Raw genomic sequence first — 16,739 nt, 5'->3', positions numbered from 1 at the left:
AGCAAATAACCCGTGCATGGCCCCATCACCTGTTAACTGCTTTGCATAAACGAAACTATCGGTGTTAAAGTAACAGTGTAACAGCACTGTGTAATTGGAAAATACTGCATATCAAAGGCATTTCATTGCACAATTATTGTTTACAATGATTATAAACTGTGTAGTATTGTTAAATAGTTTATTTTAAACAAAGCGTAACAATTTAATTTGTACATCCGGGTCATAGAAACAAATCTATTTTTAGAACAATTTTATTTTTGTATCTCAGGTAAAGGAAAAGTCGGTACATAAATAACCTAAAACAAAATGTGTTTATAAACTTTATTGAAAGAATACACAATGAAATAAAATGTATGACAGTAGACAAATAACTTTTATTAGAATAAATAAGCATTCATTATGTTGTAAGTGGACTATGGACGTACATCTTTCTTCTTTGCTGATCTGCACTATCTATGTTATTTGACTCCGTAATTGGTCATTTTGGATATAAGCATACTCCGCTTTATTGCATAATTTCGTCTGACAAATAGGCTATGCAAATAACCGGAATGTACTGTATTAGCATGATTATGGAGAAGGATTATGATGAAATAAGACAAATAATAGAACTGAATTATAATTTACAAGATGCGTTAATGTATGATACAGATTCACAAAGGGGAAGTTATAAAAAGGCCACTTTTGTGGTCCCTTGACTTTGAAAATGGCCTTTGTGTTATTTTGTCCCCCCTTATGCTAATAATAAAGTTCTTTTGACTCATAAAACCAAATAGCAAATGATTCAAATATGCTGAAATTACATGTTGGCCAAAAATAAGTAGATTCTTATCATAACAGTTTTATTATTCAGACAGCAACAATACATTGTACAATGACAACAGAGAGAAGACCTAATGATGTAGCATTCTTATCGGTAAGTATAGTACAAGAACTGTGATGGCAAATCTAACCATTCATAGTTTATAAAACTGGGCATTTTATTCAAAATATTAGATAAAGAAAGTCTTAAGAAAAAATTCTATTACATTTTGTTCTGAACAGAAGTATCCCAAAAGGATTGAGCTGCAACAACTTACACCAAACATTCATCACCATCCAACATATTCAGCTTGAACATTCATGTATAAGTCATCATATTCAGTCAAAGAAAATCATGACATGTGCAATGCCAAAATACAAGTATAGACAGAATTTTGAAATAAAGTGTAATACCTGTATAGCAAAGTAGCAATGCATATTAAGTCATATATTAAATTAAAGAAAAAATGGAATCAAATTTTGTACCAACAAAGACTATATATTTTATATACTTTCAGGACACCATTTTGGTTTATGGATGTGAAGGTGGAACAGTTAATTTCCATGATATAACTAATAACCAACAGCTCCATCAAATAGACACAGAGACAAACAGGTGAGCTATAATTACTTACTCCATTTTGATTTTGACATCATTAAAAGCTGTGGGTTAGAAATATGTATCATTTCAACACTATGTAGAGGGGGGATTCAACCTTTATCAGGACTTTGGGACCGGGCATTTTTAAGCTTAGGATTTTGGGATTGACCCTTTCGGGATGTGGGAACTATTTTTTCCAATTTGGGGAGGTCAGGATTTAAATTCGGGACCTCAGGATTTCATGTTTTGAAGCCCAGGATTTTGGGATTAGGACCCCTCCTAGCCCTCTCTATGTAGAATGTATCATAAAACTAGAGGCTCTAAAGAGCCTGTGTCGCTCACCTTGGTATATGTGAATTAAACAAAGGAAGCAGACAGTTCATGACAAAATTGTGTTTAGGTGATTGTGATGTGTTTGTACATCTTACTTTACTGAACATTCTTGCTGCTTACAATTATCTCTATCTATAATGAACTTGTCCGTGTAGTTTCAGTGGAAAATGTTAGTAAAAATTTACAAATTTTATGAAAATTGTTAAAAATTGATTATAAAGGACAATAACTTCTTAGGGGGTCAATTGACCATTTTGGTCATTTTGACTTATTTTTGAGTCTTAAATTGCTGTACATTATTGCTGTTTACAGTTTATCTCTATCTATAATAATATTCAAGATAATAACCCAAAACAGCAAAAGTTCCTTAAAATTACCAATTTAGGCGCAGCACCCAAACAACGAGTTGTCCCATTCATCTTAAAATTTCAGGGCAGATAAATCTTGACCAGATAAACCCTTTGTCAGATTTGCTCTAAATGCTTTGGTTCTTGAGTTATAAGCCAAAAACTGCATTTTACCCCTAATGCTATGTTCTATTTTTAGCTGTGGCGGCCATCTTGGTTGGTTGGCCGGGTCAAAAAACACAATTTTAAACTAGATACATCAATGATGATTGTGGCCAGGTTTGGATTAATTTGGCCCGGTAGTTTCAGAGGAGAAGATTTTTGTAAAAGATCATGGATATTTACGAAAAATGGTTAAAAATTGACTATAAAGGGCAATAACTCCTAATGGGGTCAACTGACCATTTTGGTCATGTTGACTTATTTGTAAATCTTACTTTGCTGAACATTATTGCTGTTTACAGTTTATCTCCATCTATAATAATATTCCAGATAATAACCAAAACCAGTAAAATTTCCTTAAAAATACCAATTTAGGGGCAGCAACCCATCAATGGGTTGTCTGATTCATCTAAAAATTTCAGGGCAGATAAATTTTGACCTGATAAACAATTTTACTCCTGTCAGATTTGCTCTAAATGCTTTGGTTTTTGAGTTATAAGGTAGCACTCCACAGTTAGATGTGTAGTTTCGCATTTTGGCCCCTGTGAATTTTTCAGATATAAGAGCTAGTGTGCTATAAAATTCATTTTTGGATAGCTGAGTATTAAAATAGCCTTTGCATTTGGTTTATATGAACATCAAGGTTATGTAATGTATGTAATATAGGCTGTTTTCTGTATGACAGTCCGTATTTGCATGTCCCTACCATGTGTAGAGTACGAACCTAGGGTACATGTATTTTAATGTGACGTGTTATAGACATGCAAGTCTAGTACGTAGACTTGTAAGATATTTTGATGTATGTTTTAAATTGGTATTAATATAGCATACTGTTTAATATTCTGTATTTTTTATGAAAGTTATTATGTAGGAAACAGTAACTGTGTCAAATAACTTGTATTATACTACTTGTATAATGCTTGTAGTCTGGAACATATGATAATTGAAGCAAATAAGTTTTAATTCACATTTAATAAAGTCAAGTTAGAACAATTACAATGTTATGAGTTTTCTAGAAATATTGAATTACTGTCATTTGTATATTTGATAAACAAGTTGAAGTTCAAGTTATAATTTACCAGTTCATAGTAATAATCCACTGAATAATCCAACTGAATGTCTTGTATGTTTGTGAAGATCCAATTGTAGAAACTGTAGTAAATCGTAGTAAATTCCACGCACCTGTGCTTGAATTTTATGAATGAAATGTATTGACATGCGCAGTAGAACCCATGTGTCACTTGGGACGATTGTTCAATAAAAACACTATTTTTACGTGTTGTCAACTGTTTTCACATACTTCTTGTAATTCCTTTTAGTATTTGTAGTCAACGTCTTCAATGTTTTGTTGATGTTAATGTTCATTATCCTTGATATTTCACATTTTGATCCGCCGGTGACACTCAAACTTTTCGCAGTGTTGTTTACGTATTGTGACTTCCGGTGGCGCTGTATATATTGTTGTATTTTAGTTACCATAGAAATTTGTTTAGTACCATGCATAAAATGTTTATTATATAAAGCGTACTTAAATTGTATATTATTGTGATTTTTGTAATTTATTATAGAATTTAAATATTTAGTTGGACGGCAAAGCACGCGATCCAACAATCCAACAATTTTCCAACTTTCCAACAATCCAACAATTTTCCAACTTTCCAACAATCCAACATTGACGTAATTTCGACGCTTGGACGTCAGTTCTGCTCAAACTTTTGGTTCTTACAGTTGGTATTTTTATTTGCTCGTTATTTATTTTAGTTAAAATGGTTAATTTTTCTTAGAAACTTTATTTTTTTTAAAGGTAAATTTGTAAAGGAAAATAGTAAAGTTAGCGTTTTCACAGTTAAAAAGGAATATTTCATTTTAGCGGCAAAGCTTTATTTCTAGTTTATCTTTTAAAGTTAGGATTATTGAAATTGTTCATTGAAGTTCATGTTTAATGTTAACGTTTGTCTTTTTGTAATAAATAGAATTAAATAGGAAAGTAGGCAGTTAAGGGATAATTTCCTAAAGGTCTGGAAATTATAATAAAGTTAAGGGATAATTTCCTAAAGGTCTGGAAATTATAATAAACAAAACAGTTTATGAATGGTATAAACTGTATTTCATTATTAGTTATTCAGGAAAGGCTCTGAAATATAACTAATAATAATAAACATTTTTTTTATGTAACTGGTGAGGTCTCAGTTACAATTTTACAAAAATAGTTAGAAAAAGGTCTTCTGACTAAATTCACTAGAAGTTAGGATTTTCTCTTAGGTAATTTATTTTCTTAGTAAGATAGCAGAACTCAGCCTTTTTATGTATTTTTCTGAATATTATCTCTTGAGTGTAGAGATAAGTTAATAAATATCTCTTGAGTGTAGAGATAAATAAGAAAATATCTCTTGAGTTTAGAGATAAATCACTAGATGTATTATTCTGAATAGAATCTTGTCATATCTTGAATATAACTGAAAATATATGATTCTTGAAATGAATAAAATATAGAAAACTTGTATATGTGACTTTTAGCAAATGCCTATACTGACCAGCTCATATCTTGTCATACTGACTTTGTTATATACAAACTACTCATAATATTTGAGTAAAAACTCTTGGGTCGGACCATTTCAAGCCCCTGCCCGCTACATAATTTTGGCATCCTCGGTGGGATTCATTAAACTTTATTGAATCCAGTGATACGAACCTTTTGAAGTGTAATAGAGTAACAGTGCAATGGGTAAACCAAGGTCTGTTCGTTCAAGAAAGACTGACACCTATAATAAGGGACATAGTAGCCAATATGAATCAGAAACAGAAGACAGTGAAATCCATACTGTCTATACCACTGATGACGAACCATGTCATTCTGGAAGTGATCAAGTTTATGAAGTTTCTCATGACTTGTCTAACATAGAGACTGAGGAAGAAGAAGAAACAGTAATTTTCAGACCCAGATCCAAATTAAGTAAGAGGCCAAGTCCTAGAAAAACTGGCTCTCCAAGAAGGTCCTCCAGAAATAGAAAGCAAAATGATACAGAAAATAAGTCAGAACCTCAAAATCAAGGTGATTCTGGGGTATATGATAGTATCAAAGTAGCTATACAAGATATGACTGGTCAAGTAGTAACAGCCATTCAAAATGCTTTTACTGGCATTACAAAACAATATAGGCATAGTAATGCTTCAAGTGAGCAACCAAAACATGCTAAAAGTATAACAATTGCTAATAATAGTAATTCATTTTCTAAAGTTAGAAAAAGTAAACCAAGTTTTACATCTTATAGTTATTTAGATTTTACATCAGCATCTGAGTGTGATGAATCTGATGATGAAATATTTAGTGATGCATGCTCTGATATTGATACTAATAGTATTGACACAGATGTTATAACCCAAAGTAAACAATCAAAGTCAAAAATTGGGTTTTCCAATGCCAAACTCCCTTCTTTCACAGGAAAAGAAAAATGGGAGGTATGGATTAATAGGTTTGAGGCAGTAGCAAACCTACAAAATTGGGATAACAGAAATAAATTGGGTGAATTGTTAACCAGACTTCAAGGGGAAGCTGGGGATTTTGTGTTTGACCAATTAAATAGTAAAACACTAAAGAATTACTCAAAATTAGCCACAGAACTTAGGAATAGATTTGGGGTCTTTGAAAATAAGAGAGCATACAAGATACAATTTAATAGGCGTACCCAGAAATCTAATGAAGACACTGCAGACTTTTCTGCAGAATTAAAACGCTTATACGACAAGGCCTATTCTAACCGACATGCAAAAATCAGGCAGGAAGACTTGCTCCAAAGATTTTTAATGGGATTGTCTGATACTGAAGCTAGAATTTACCTTGAACTTCATAAAGACCCCAAAACTATAGAGGAAGCAGTCCAAGAGGTCATTGTCTATAAGGAGACAACTTCTGAAACCCATGAAAGCAATTCAGGAAGAAATACCAAAGTAAGACAACTAAAGAAAGAGAACACCAATTTCAACAAGCAAGATTCCACAAGTTCAGAAAAAGAAGTAATTTCAGTAACCAAGGATGAATTACAGAAGATGGTTAACCAAATGTACCTAGACGAGAAAAGAAAAGATGTGACACAGACATCAGTAAAAGTACACAATTATGATGAAAGACAGTTGGACAGACAGCCCTTCAATGTCCATGCCCCACCCTATATTCCTAATGGGAATTATAGGAATAACATCTCAGAAAATACCAATTACCCAGAAAACATCCCAAAATGTTACTACTGTGGTAAACCTGGTCATTATGCCAGAAAATGTTATGATAATCCCAATAGAGAAACTGATTATAGGAATAACAAGACCACGCCCCGAAGACAGACGAATAAACCTTACACTCCCCAAAACCATGATAGTAGCCGGTCAGACGCATATACATTAAACTAGAAAGGGTTAACCTAGTTGACCAGAAGTTAGCCCTTAAGTTAAATGAAAATGGTCATAAATTGGACAATATTAGTGTACAAGAGCCAACAAGCAGTATAAATTTTAGTAATAGTAAAGAGGAAAATATTAGCAATAGTAATAGTAATAGTAAAGAGAAAACTAGCAGTAATAGTAATAGTAAAGAGAATATTAGCAATAGTAATAGTAAAGAGGAGAATATTGGTAATAGTAATAGTAAAAAGGAAATTAGTAGCAATAGTAATAGTAAAGAAGAAACTAGTAGCAATAGTAATAGTAAAGAGGAAACTAGTAGCAATAGTAATAGTAAAGAGGAAACTAGTAGTAATAGTAATAGTAAAGAGGAAACTAGTAGCAATAGTAATAGTAAAGAGGAAACTAGTAGCAATAGTAATAGTAAAGAGGAAACTAGTAGCAATAGTAATATATCTTCTGTCACATTAGAAGATACAAATTTAGTTTGTTCTAATCCAGTTTTAGGAAGTGAACAGTCAGTTGCAAGTAATGTTATTGCAAGACAAGTACTCCGAAGTGATGGAGTCTATGTCAAAGGACATATCCAAGGGTCTGAGGTAAATTTTACTGTAGATACAGGGGCAGTCCGGACAGTATTATCCTTGTATGCCTTTAATAAAATTCCTCATGTTAATAGACCAATCTTGGAAAAGTCTAATACTTTAGCTTGTGCTGATGGTAAACCCCTAAAGGAGCTAGGGAAAGCTAATTTTGAAATTAAATTAGGAAATTTATGTTTTAATGCAGAAATGATAGTTGCCAATATAGAAGATGAAGCTTTGTTAGGACTAGACGTTCTGATGAAATCTCAGTGGGGTCCTGCTGACATAAAGTTAACAGATGGAATTATACTGCTCGGTGGTCATGCTGTCCATTGTACACAAATTGGTCAAAGAAATGAATTTATACGAAAAATTTATGGGGAAGCTTACTATGAAATTCCTGCAAGGTCTGAAAATTTTGTTGATGTTTTTATTGACCGACTTGATGATCCTCCTGAAACAGTCCAAGATTGCATTTTACAACCCACTGAGAAATTTTCAGAAAGATCTCCATTAGCAATGGCACCATGTTTAGTTAATAGTAATAGTAGCCAAGCTAACATAAGCCAAGATGTTACTCGTAATACTAGTACATGTAGTACTATGAACCCATACATGTATGATAAAGAAACAGTTATTGGTTCATCAGAAGTTGTTGAACATGAACCAAAGATGCTATTTAAATGTGAAGCCACACATGAAGTAAATAACCAAATTGCAATGAGAAGACTGCAATTTCATGACTCACACTTAGAGTCTGGAAAGGGGGTATCCAAAGAAGAAATAGGAAGACATTTGACTACTAAAGAAAAAGATCTAACACCAGAACCACCCCCTACAATACATTTTGTACATACAGCAACATAGCTCCAGTTGCACTAAAGAAACAGAAGAAGTCCCAGCTGGTAGCTACATGAAGAGACAATTAATTTTAGATTGAATAAGATGTACATGTATTTTTAATTTTTTAAAAGAAATGTTATGGTATTGTTTTTTTTGAATTGTAAATATCAAAAGTACATGTAATTTATGGTTAATATAGAAATTATTAGAAATTTATGTAGACTGAAAATATATTTTTGGAAAGTTGAAAGATTAAAAGTTATTTATTTATGAAATAGTCAAAAGCTTTTAAGTGTTAAAAGTAAAATTTTGAGTATAAATTTTGAACTTATATTTAAATATTTTGGTACTGTTTGCATGGTAACTAAAAATTTTCCTTTAGAGAACCTCTGGTTCTTAGCCATGTTCCAGTTTGTTTATAACGTTCAGTAATTTTCCACATTTGGTATCTATGTATGTTTATCTGGTATTTACCGCCCTCGTGCTGATGGTCACTATGTTGAATCTTCTGGTGTATCTGTAAATATATGAAAAGGATATAATTATGTATAATTTTTACATATCTGGTAATTTATTATGATGTATTTGTGTTGATGAGAAAACTAATGTCATGCAGTTTTGGAATAGTGTAAAGCAGAAGAAAATATTTCAAACTTTAATTGTAAACTTTTGCATAAGTTGAAACTATTTGCGGGGACGCAAATAATGGAAAGGGGGTAAAATGTAGAGTACGAACCTAGGGTACATGTATTTTAATGTGACGTGTTATAGACATGCAAGTCTAGTACGTAGACTTGTAAGATATTTTGATGTATGTTTTAAATTGGTATTAATATAGCATACTGTTTAATATTCTGTATTTTTTATGAAAGTTATTATGTAGGAAACAGTAACTGTGTCAAATAACTTGTATTATACTACTTGTATAATGCTTGTAGTCTGGAACATATGATAATTGAAGCAAATAAGTTTTAATTCACATTTAATAAAGTCAAGTTAGAACAATTACAATGTTATGAGTTTTCTAGAAATATTGAATTACTGTCATTTGTATATTTGATAAACAAGTTGAAGTTCAAGTTATAATTTACCAGTTCATAGTAATAATCCACTGAATAATCCAACTGAATGTCTTGTATGTTTGTGAAGATCCAATTGTAGAAACTGTAGTAAATCGTAGTAAATTCCACGCACCTGTGCTTGAATTTTATGAATGAAATGTATTGACATGCGCAGTAGAACCCATGTGTCACTTGGGACGATTGTTCAATAAAAACACTATTTTTACGTGTTGTCAACTGTTTTCACATACTTCTTGTAATTCCTTTTAGTATTTGTAGTCAACGTCTTCAATGTTTTGTTGATGTTAATGTTCATTATCCTTGATATTTCACATTTTGATCCGCCGGTGACACTCAAACTTTTCGCAGTGTTGTTTACGTATTGTGACTTCCGGTGGCGCTGTATATATTGTTGTATTTTAGTTACCATAGAAATTTGTTTAGTACCATGCATAAAATGTTTATTATATAAAGCGTACTTAAATTGTATATTATTGTGATTTTTGTAATTTATTATAGAATTTAAATATTTAGTTGGACGGCAAAGCACGCGATCCAACAATCCAACAATTTTCCAACTTTCCAACAATCCAACAATTTTCCAACTTTCCAACAATCCAACATTGACGTAATTTCGACGCTTGGACGTCAGTTCTGCTCAAACTTTTGGTTCTTACAGTTGGTATTTTTATTTGCTCGTTATTTATTTTAGTTAAAATGGTTAATTTTTCTTAGAAACTTTATTTTTTTTAAAGGTAAATTTGTAAAGGAAAATAGTAAAGTTAGCGTTTTCACAGTTAAAAAGGAATATTTCATTTTAGCGGCAAAGCTTTATTTCTAGTTTATCTTTTAAAGTTAGGATTATTGAAATTGTTCATTGAAGTTCATGTTTAATGTTAACGTTTGTCTTTTTGTAATAAATAGAATTAAATAGGAAAGTAGGCAGTTAAGGGATAATTTCCTAAAGGTCTGGAAATTATAATAAAGTTAAGGGATAATTTCCTAAAGGTCTGGAAATTATAATAAACAAAACAGTTTATGAATGGTATAAACTGTATTTCATTATTAGTTATTCAGGAAAGGCTCTGAAATATAACTAATAATAATAAACATTTTTTTTATGTAACTGGTGAGGTCTCAGTTACAATTTTACAAAAATAGTTAGAAAAAGGTCTTCTGACTAAATTCACTAGAAGTTAGGATTTTCTCTTAGGTAATTTATTTTCTTAGTAAGATAGCAGAACTCAGCCTTTTTATGTATTTTTCTGAATATTATCTCTTGAGTGTAGAGATAAGTTAATAAATATCTCTTGAGTGTAGAGATAAATAAGAAAATATCTCTTGAGTTTAGAGATAAATCACTAGATGTATTATTCTGAATAGAATCTTGTCATATCTTGAATATAACTGAAAATATATGATTCTTGAAATGAATAAAATATAGAAAACTTGTATATGTGACTTTTAGCAAATGCCTATACTGACCAGCTCATATCTTGTCATACTGACTTTGTTATATACAAACTACTCATAATATTTGAGTAAAAACTCTTGGGTCGGACCATTTCAAGCCCCTGCCCGCTACACATGCATTGGTCCGGCAATTATTGTAATGTTTTTTCCAACTTTTTATCGCACGAACTTTGTGATTGGATTTTACGAAAAAATGAGGCGAAAGACACCCATTTTTTATTGGACCATTAGGATGATTTAGGAAAACAGTTTCTAAAAAGGTATCACTCAAAGGCATTGAAATTCTAGTTTGATCCAAATTTTGGGGGGAAATGTGACATGTTCACCCCCCTTTTTGCAATATTTTATGGGAAATAAATGCAGAATGTTGCCATGGATACACATTAAAGGAATTTACTTTCACCCTTTTAACTTTTGAAAATCAAATCTATGGAAGATACTGATTACATACATATGCACATGTACAACACAAACAGTTAGGTTAATGTATTAGAAATCCAGGAATAGGAGATGATAAAACATTTTGTGGCTCATTTTTATACGACCGCAAATTTTGAAAAAAATTTCGTCGTATATTGCTATCACGTTGGCGTTGTCGTCGTCGTCGTCGTCGTCGTCGTCTGAATACTTTTAGTTTTCGCACTCTAACTTGAGTAAAAGTGAATATAAATCTATAAAATTTTATCACAAGGTTTATGACCACAAAAGGAAGGTTGGTATTGATTTTGGGAGTTTTGGTCCCAACATTTTAGGAATTAAGGGCCAAAAAGGGCCCAAATAAGCATTTTCTTGGTTTTCGCACTATAACTTTAGCTTAAGTTAATAGAAATCTATGAAATTTTGACACAAGGTTTATGACCACAAAAGAAAGGTTGGGATTGATTTTGGGAGTTTTGGTTTCAATAGTGTAGGAATAAGGGGCCAAAAAAGGGCCCAAATAAGCATTATTCTTAGTTTTCGCACAATAACTTTAGTTAAAGTAAATAGAAAATAATGAAATTTAAACACAATGTTTATGACCACAAAAGGAAGGTTGGTATTGATTTTGGGAGTTTAGGTCCCAACAGTTTAGGAATTAGGGGCCAAAAAGGGACCCAAATAAGCATTTTTCTTGGTTTTCGCACCATAACTTTAGTATAAGTAAATAGAAATCTATGAAATTTAAACACAAGGTTTATGACCATAAAAGGAAGGTTGGTAATGATTTTGGGAGTTTTGGTCCCAACAGTTTAGGAAAAAGGGGCCCAAAGGGTCCAAAATTAAACTTTGTTTGATTTCATCAAAATTGAATAATTGGGGTTCTTTGATATGCCGAATCTAACTGTGTATGTAGATTTTTAACTTTTGGTCCCGTTTTTCAAATTGGTCTACATTAAGGTCCAAAGGGTCCAAAATTAAACTTCGTTTGATTTTGACAAAAAATTAATCGGTTGGGTTCTTTGATATGCTGAATCTAAAAATGTACTTAGATTCTTGATTATCGGCCCAGTTTTCAAGTTGGTCCAAATCGGGGTCCAAAATTAAACTTTGTTTGATTTCATCAAAAATTGAATAAATGGGGTTCTTTGATATGCCAAATCTAACTGTGTATGTAGATTCCTCATTTTTAGCTCACCTGGCCCGAAGGGCCAAGTGAGCTTTTCCCATCACTTTGCGTCCGGCGTCCGGCGTCGTCCGTCGTCTGTCGTCCGTCGTCGTTGTTAACTTTTACAAAAATCTTCTCCTCTGAAACTACTGGGCCAAATCAAACCAAACTTGGCCACACTCATCATTGGGGTATCTAGTTTAAAAAATGTGTGGCATGACCCGGTCAACCAACCAAGATGGCCGCCACAGCTAAAAATAGAACATAGGGGTAAAATGCAGTTTTTGGCTTGTAACTCAAAAACCAAAGCATTTAGAGCAAATCTGACATGGGGTAAATATGTTTATCAGGTCAAGATCTATCTGCCCTGAAATTTTCAGATGAATCAGTCAATCGGTTGTTGGGTTGCTGCCCCTGAATTGGTAATTTTGATGAAATTTTGCTGTTTTTGGATATTATCTTGAATAGTATTATAGATAGAGATAAACTGTAAACAGCAATAATGTTCAGCAAAGTAAGATCTACAAATAAGTCATCATGACCAAAATGGTCAGTTGACCCGTTTAGGAGTTATTGCCCTTTATAGTAAATTTTAACCATTTTTCGTAAATTCAAGTAATCTTTTACAAAAATCTTCTCCTCTGAAACTACTGAGCCAAATTAATCCAAACTTGGCCACAATCATCTTTGGGGTATCTATTTTAAAAAATGTGTGGCTTGACCTGGTCAACCAACCAAGATGGCCGCCACGGCTTAAAATAGAACATAGGGGTAAAATGCAGTTTTTGGCTTATAACTCAAAAACCAAAACATTTTGAGGAAATCTGACATGGGATAAAAATGTTTATCAGGTCAAGATCTATCTGCCCTAAAATTTTCAGATGAATCGGTCAATCGGTTGTTGGGTTGCTGCTCCTGAATTGGTAATTTTAAGGAAATTTTGCTGTTTTTGGTTTTTATCTTGAATATTATTATAGATAGAGATAAACTGTAAACAGCAATAATGTTCAACAAAGTAAGATCTACAAATAAGTCAACATGACCGAAATGGTCAGTTGACCCGTTTAGGAGTTATTGCCCTTTATAGTCAATTTTTAACCATTTTTTCGTAAATCTTAGTTATCTTTACAAAAATCTTCTCCTCTGAAACTACTGGGCCAAATTAATCCAAACTTGGCAACAATCATCTTTGGGGTATCTAGTTTAAAAAATGTGTGGCGTGACCAGGTCAACCAACCAAGATGGCCACAAAGGCTAAAAATAGAACATAGGGGTAAAATGCATTTTTTGGCTTATAACTCAAAAACCAAAGCATTTACAGCAATCTGACTTGGAGTGAAATTGCTTATCAGATCAATATCTATCTGCCCTGTAATTGTCAGATGAATCTGACAACCTGTTGTTGGGTTGCTGCCCGTGAATCGGAAATTTTAAGGAAATTTTGCTGTTTTTGGTTATTATCTTGAATATTATTATAGATAAAGATAAACTGTAAACAGCAATAATGTTCAGCAAAGTAGGATCTATAAATAAGTCAACATGACCGAAATGGTCGATTGACCCCCTAAGGAGTTATTGTCCTTTATAGTCAATTTTTAATTAACATTTCCACTGATACTTCTGGGCCAAGTTCATTATAGATAGAGATAATTGTAAGCAGCAAGACTGTTTAGTAAAGTAAGATTTAAAAACATATCACCATCAACAAAACACAATTTTGTCATGAATTCATCTGCTTCCTTTGTTTAATATTCACATATACAAAGGTGAGCGACACAGGCTCTTTAGAGCCTCTAGTTGGTCTTGTTTTCGAATTGGTCTACATTAAAGTCCAAAGGGTCCAAAATTAAACTTAGTTTGATTTTAACAAAAATTGAAATTTTAGGGTTCTTTGATATGCTGAATCCAAACATGTACTTAGATTTTTATACGACCGCAAATTTTGAAAAAAATTTCGTCGTATATTGCTATCACGTTGGCGTCGTCGTCGTCGTCGTCGTCGTCGTCGTCCGAATACTTTAAGTTTTCGCACTCTAACTTTAGTAAAAGTGAATAGAAATCTATGAAATTTTAACACAAGGTTTATGACCATAAAAGGAAGGCTGGTATTGATTTTGGTAGTTTTGGTCCCAACATTTTAGGAATTAGGGGCCAAAAAGGGCCCAAATAAGCATTTTCTTGGTTTTCGCACTATAACTTTAGTAAAAGTGAAAAGAAATCTATGAAATTTTGACACAAGGTTTATGACCACAAAAGAAAGGTTGGGATTGATTTTGGGAGTTTTGGTTTCAACAGATTTGGAATTAGGGGCCAAAAAAGGGCCCAAATAAGCATTATTCTTGGTTTTCGCACAATAACTTTAGTTAAAGTAAATAGAAATCAATGAAATTTAAACACAATGTTTATGACCACAAAAGAAAGGTTGGTCTTGATTTTGGGAGTTTCGGTCCCAACAGTTTAGGGATTAGGGGCCAAAAAGGGACCCAAATAAGCATTTTTCTTGGTTTTCGCACCATAGCGTTAGTATAAGTAAATAGAAATCTATGAAATTTAAACACAAGGTTTATGACTATAAAAGGAAGGGTGGTATTGATTTTGGGAGTTTTGGTCCCAACAGTTAAGGAAAAAGGGGCCCAAAGGGTCCAAAATTAAACTTTGTTTGATTTCATCAAAATTGAATAATTGGGGTTCTTTAATATGCCGAATCTAACTGTGTATGTAGATTCTTAATTTTTGGTCCCGTTTTCAAATTGGTCTACATTAAGGTCCAAAGGGTCCAAAATTAAACTTAGTTTGATTTTAACAAAAATTGAAACCTTGGGGTTCTTTGATATGCTGAATCTAAAAATGTACTTAGATTTTTGATTATTGGCCCAGTTTTCAAGTTGGCCCAAATCGAGGTCCAAAATTAAACATTGTTTGATTTCATCAAAAATTGAATAATTGGGGTTCTTTGATATGCCAAATCTAACTGTGTATGTAGATTCTTAATTTTTGGTCCAGTTTTAAAATTGGTCTAAGTTAAAGTGCAAAGGGTCCAAAATTAAACTAAGTTTGATTTTAACAAAAATTAAATTCTTGGGCCTCTTTGATATGCTGAATATAAACATGTACTTAGATTTTTGATTATGGGCCCAGTTTTCAAGTTGGTCCAAATCAGGATCTAAAATTATTATATTAAGTATTGTGCAATAGCAAGTCTTTTCAATTGCACAGTATTGTGCAATGGCAAGAAATATCTAATTTCACAATATTGTGAAATAGCTAATTTTTTTTTAATTAAGAGTTATCTTTCTTTGTCCAGTATAGTAAGCAAGAAATATCTGCAAGAATTTTTTTAATTGGAGTTATCTTTCTTTGTCCAGAATCAACTTAAATCTATTCACTTTTTACTACCAACTGATAAATTTAAATAATCTTTACCATTCAGTGATTACAAGCAGTTTTTTTACATCTTAATATTTTATGATGTATTTAAATGAGTAGTAATTGTTGCAAACTCCATTAGAATATTTTAATTGAAATTAGTTTTGGAATAAGGGAAAGGGGGATGTGATTAAAAAATTGGGTTCAATTTTTCTCATTTGAAATTTCATAAATAAAAAGAAAATTTCTTCAAACATTTTTTTGAGAGGATTAATATTCAACAGCATAGTGAATTGCTCTAAGAGAAAACAAAAATTTTAAGTTCATTTGAATATATTCATTCTGTGTCAGAAACCTATGCTGTGTCAACTATTTAATCACAATCCAAATTTAGAGCGGAATCCAGCTTGAATGTTGTGTCCATACTTGCCCCAACTGTTCAGGGTTCAACCTCTGCGGTCGTATAAAGCTTCGCCCTGCGGAGCATCTGGTTGATTCTGTGCCCAGTTTTCAAGTTGGTCCAAATCAGGATCTAAAATTATTATATTAAGTTTTGTGCAATAGCAAGTCTTTTCAATTGCACAGTATTGCGCAATGGCAAGAAATATCTTATTGCACAATATTGTGCAATAGCAATTTTGTTTTTAATTAGAGTTATCTTTCTTTGTCCAGAATAGTAAGCAAGAAATATCTAATTGTAAGAATTTTTTTTATTTGGAGTTATCTTTCTTTGTCCAGAATCAACTTAAATCTTTGTTATATATACAATATACAATTTATATTCACTTTTTACTACCAAATGATAAATTAAAATAATCTTTACCATTCAGTGATAACAAGCAGTTTTTTTACATCTTAATATTTTATGATGTATTTAAATGAGTAGTAATTGTTGCAAACTCCATTAGAAATTTTAATTGAGATTAGTTTTGGAATAAGGGAAAGGGGGATGTGATTAAAAAAATTGGGTTCAATTTTCTCATTTGAAATTTCATAAATAAAAAGAAAATTTCTTCAAACATTTTTTTTGAGAGGAATAATATTCAACAGCATAGTGAATTGTTCTAAGAGAAAACAAAAAATTTAATTTCATTAGAACACATTCATTTTGTGTCAGAAACCTATGCTGTGTCAACTATTTAATCACAATCCAAATTTAGAGCTGAATCCAGCTTGAATGTTGTGTCC

The 16,739-nt window shown here is 32.1% G+C and overlaps 1 protein-coding gene across 1 annotated transcript in view; it reads left to right on the top strand.

Annotated features, from left to right (window-relative positions):
* The window catches only part of LOC134692215 (p21-activated protein kinase-interacting protein 1-like), a 30,931-nt gene that overhangs the window by 7,193 nt on the left and 6,999 nt on the right, over nt 1-16,739 (top strand). Inside the window, exons 6-7 of the mRNA XM_063552669.1 lie at nt 854-916; nt 1,320-1,417. Coding sequence (XP_063408739.1) covers nt 854-916; nt 1,320-1,417 — 161 coding nt within the window. The remainder of the gene's footprint in view (nt 1-853; nt 917-1,319; nt 1,418-16,739) is intronic.

This window comes from Mytilus trossulus, chromosome 1, assembly GCF_036588685.1.
Source record: "Mytilus trossulus isolate FHL-02 chromosome 1, PNRI_Mtr1.1.1.hap1, whole genome shotgun sequence".
NCBI lineage: Eukaryota > Metazoa > Mollusca > Bivalvia > Mytilida > Mytilidae > Mytilus > Mytilus trossulus.
The sequence above is the reverse complement of the archived record's forward strand: the minus strand, read 5'-3'. Positions and strand labels throughout refer to the sequence as shown.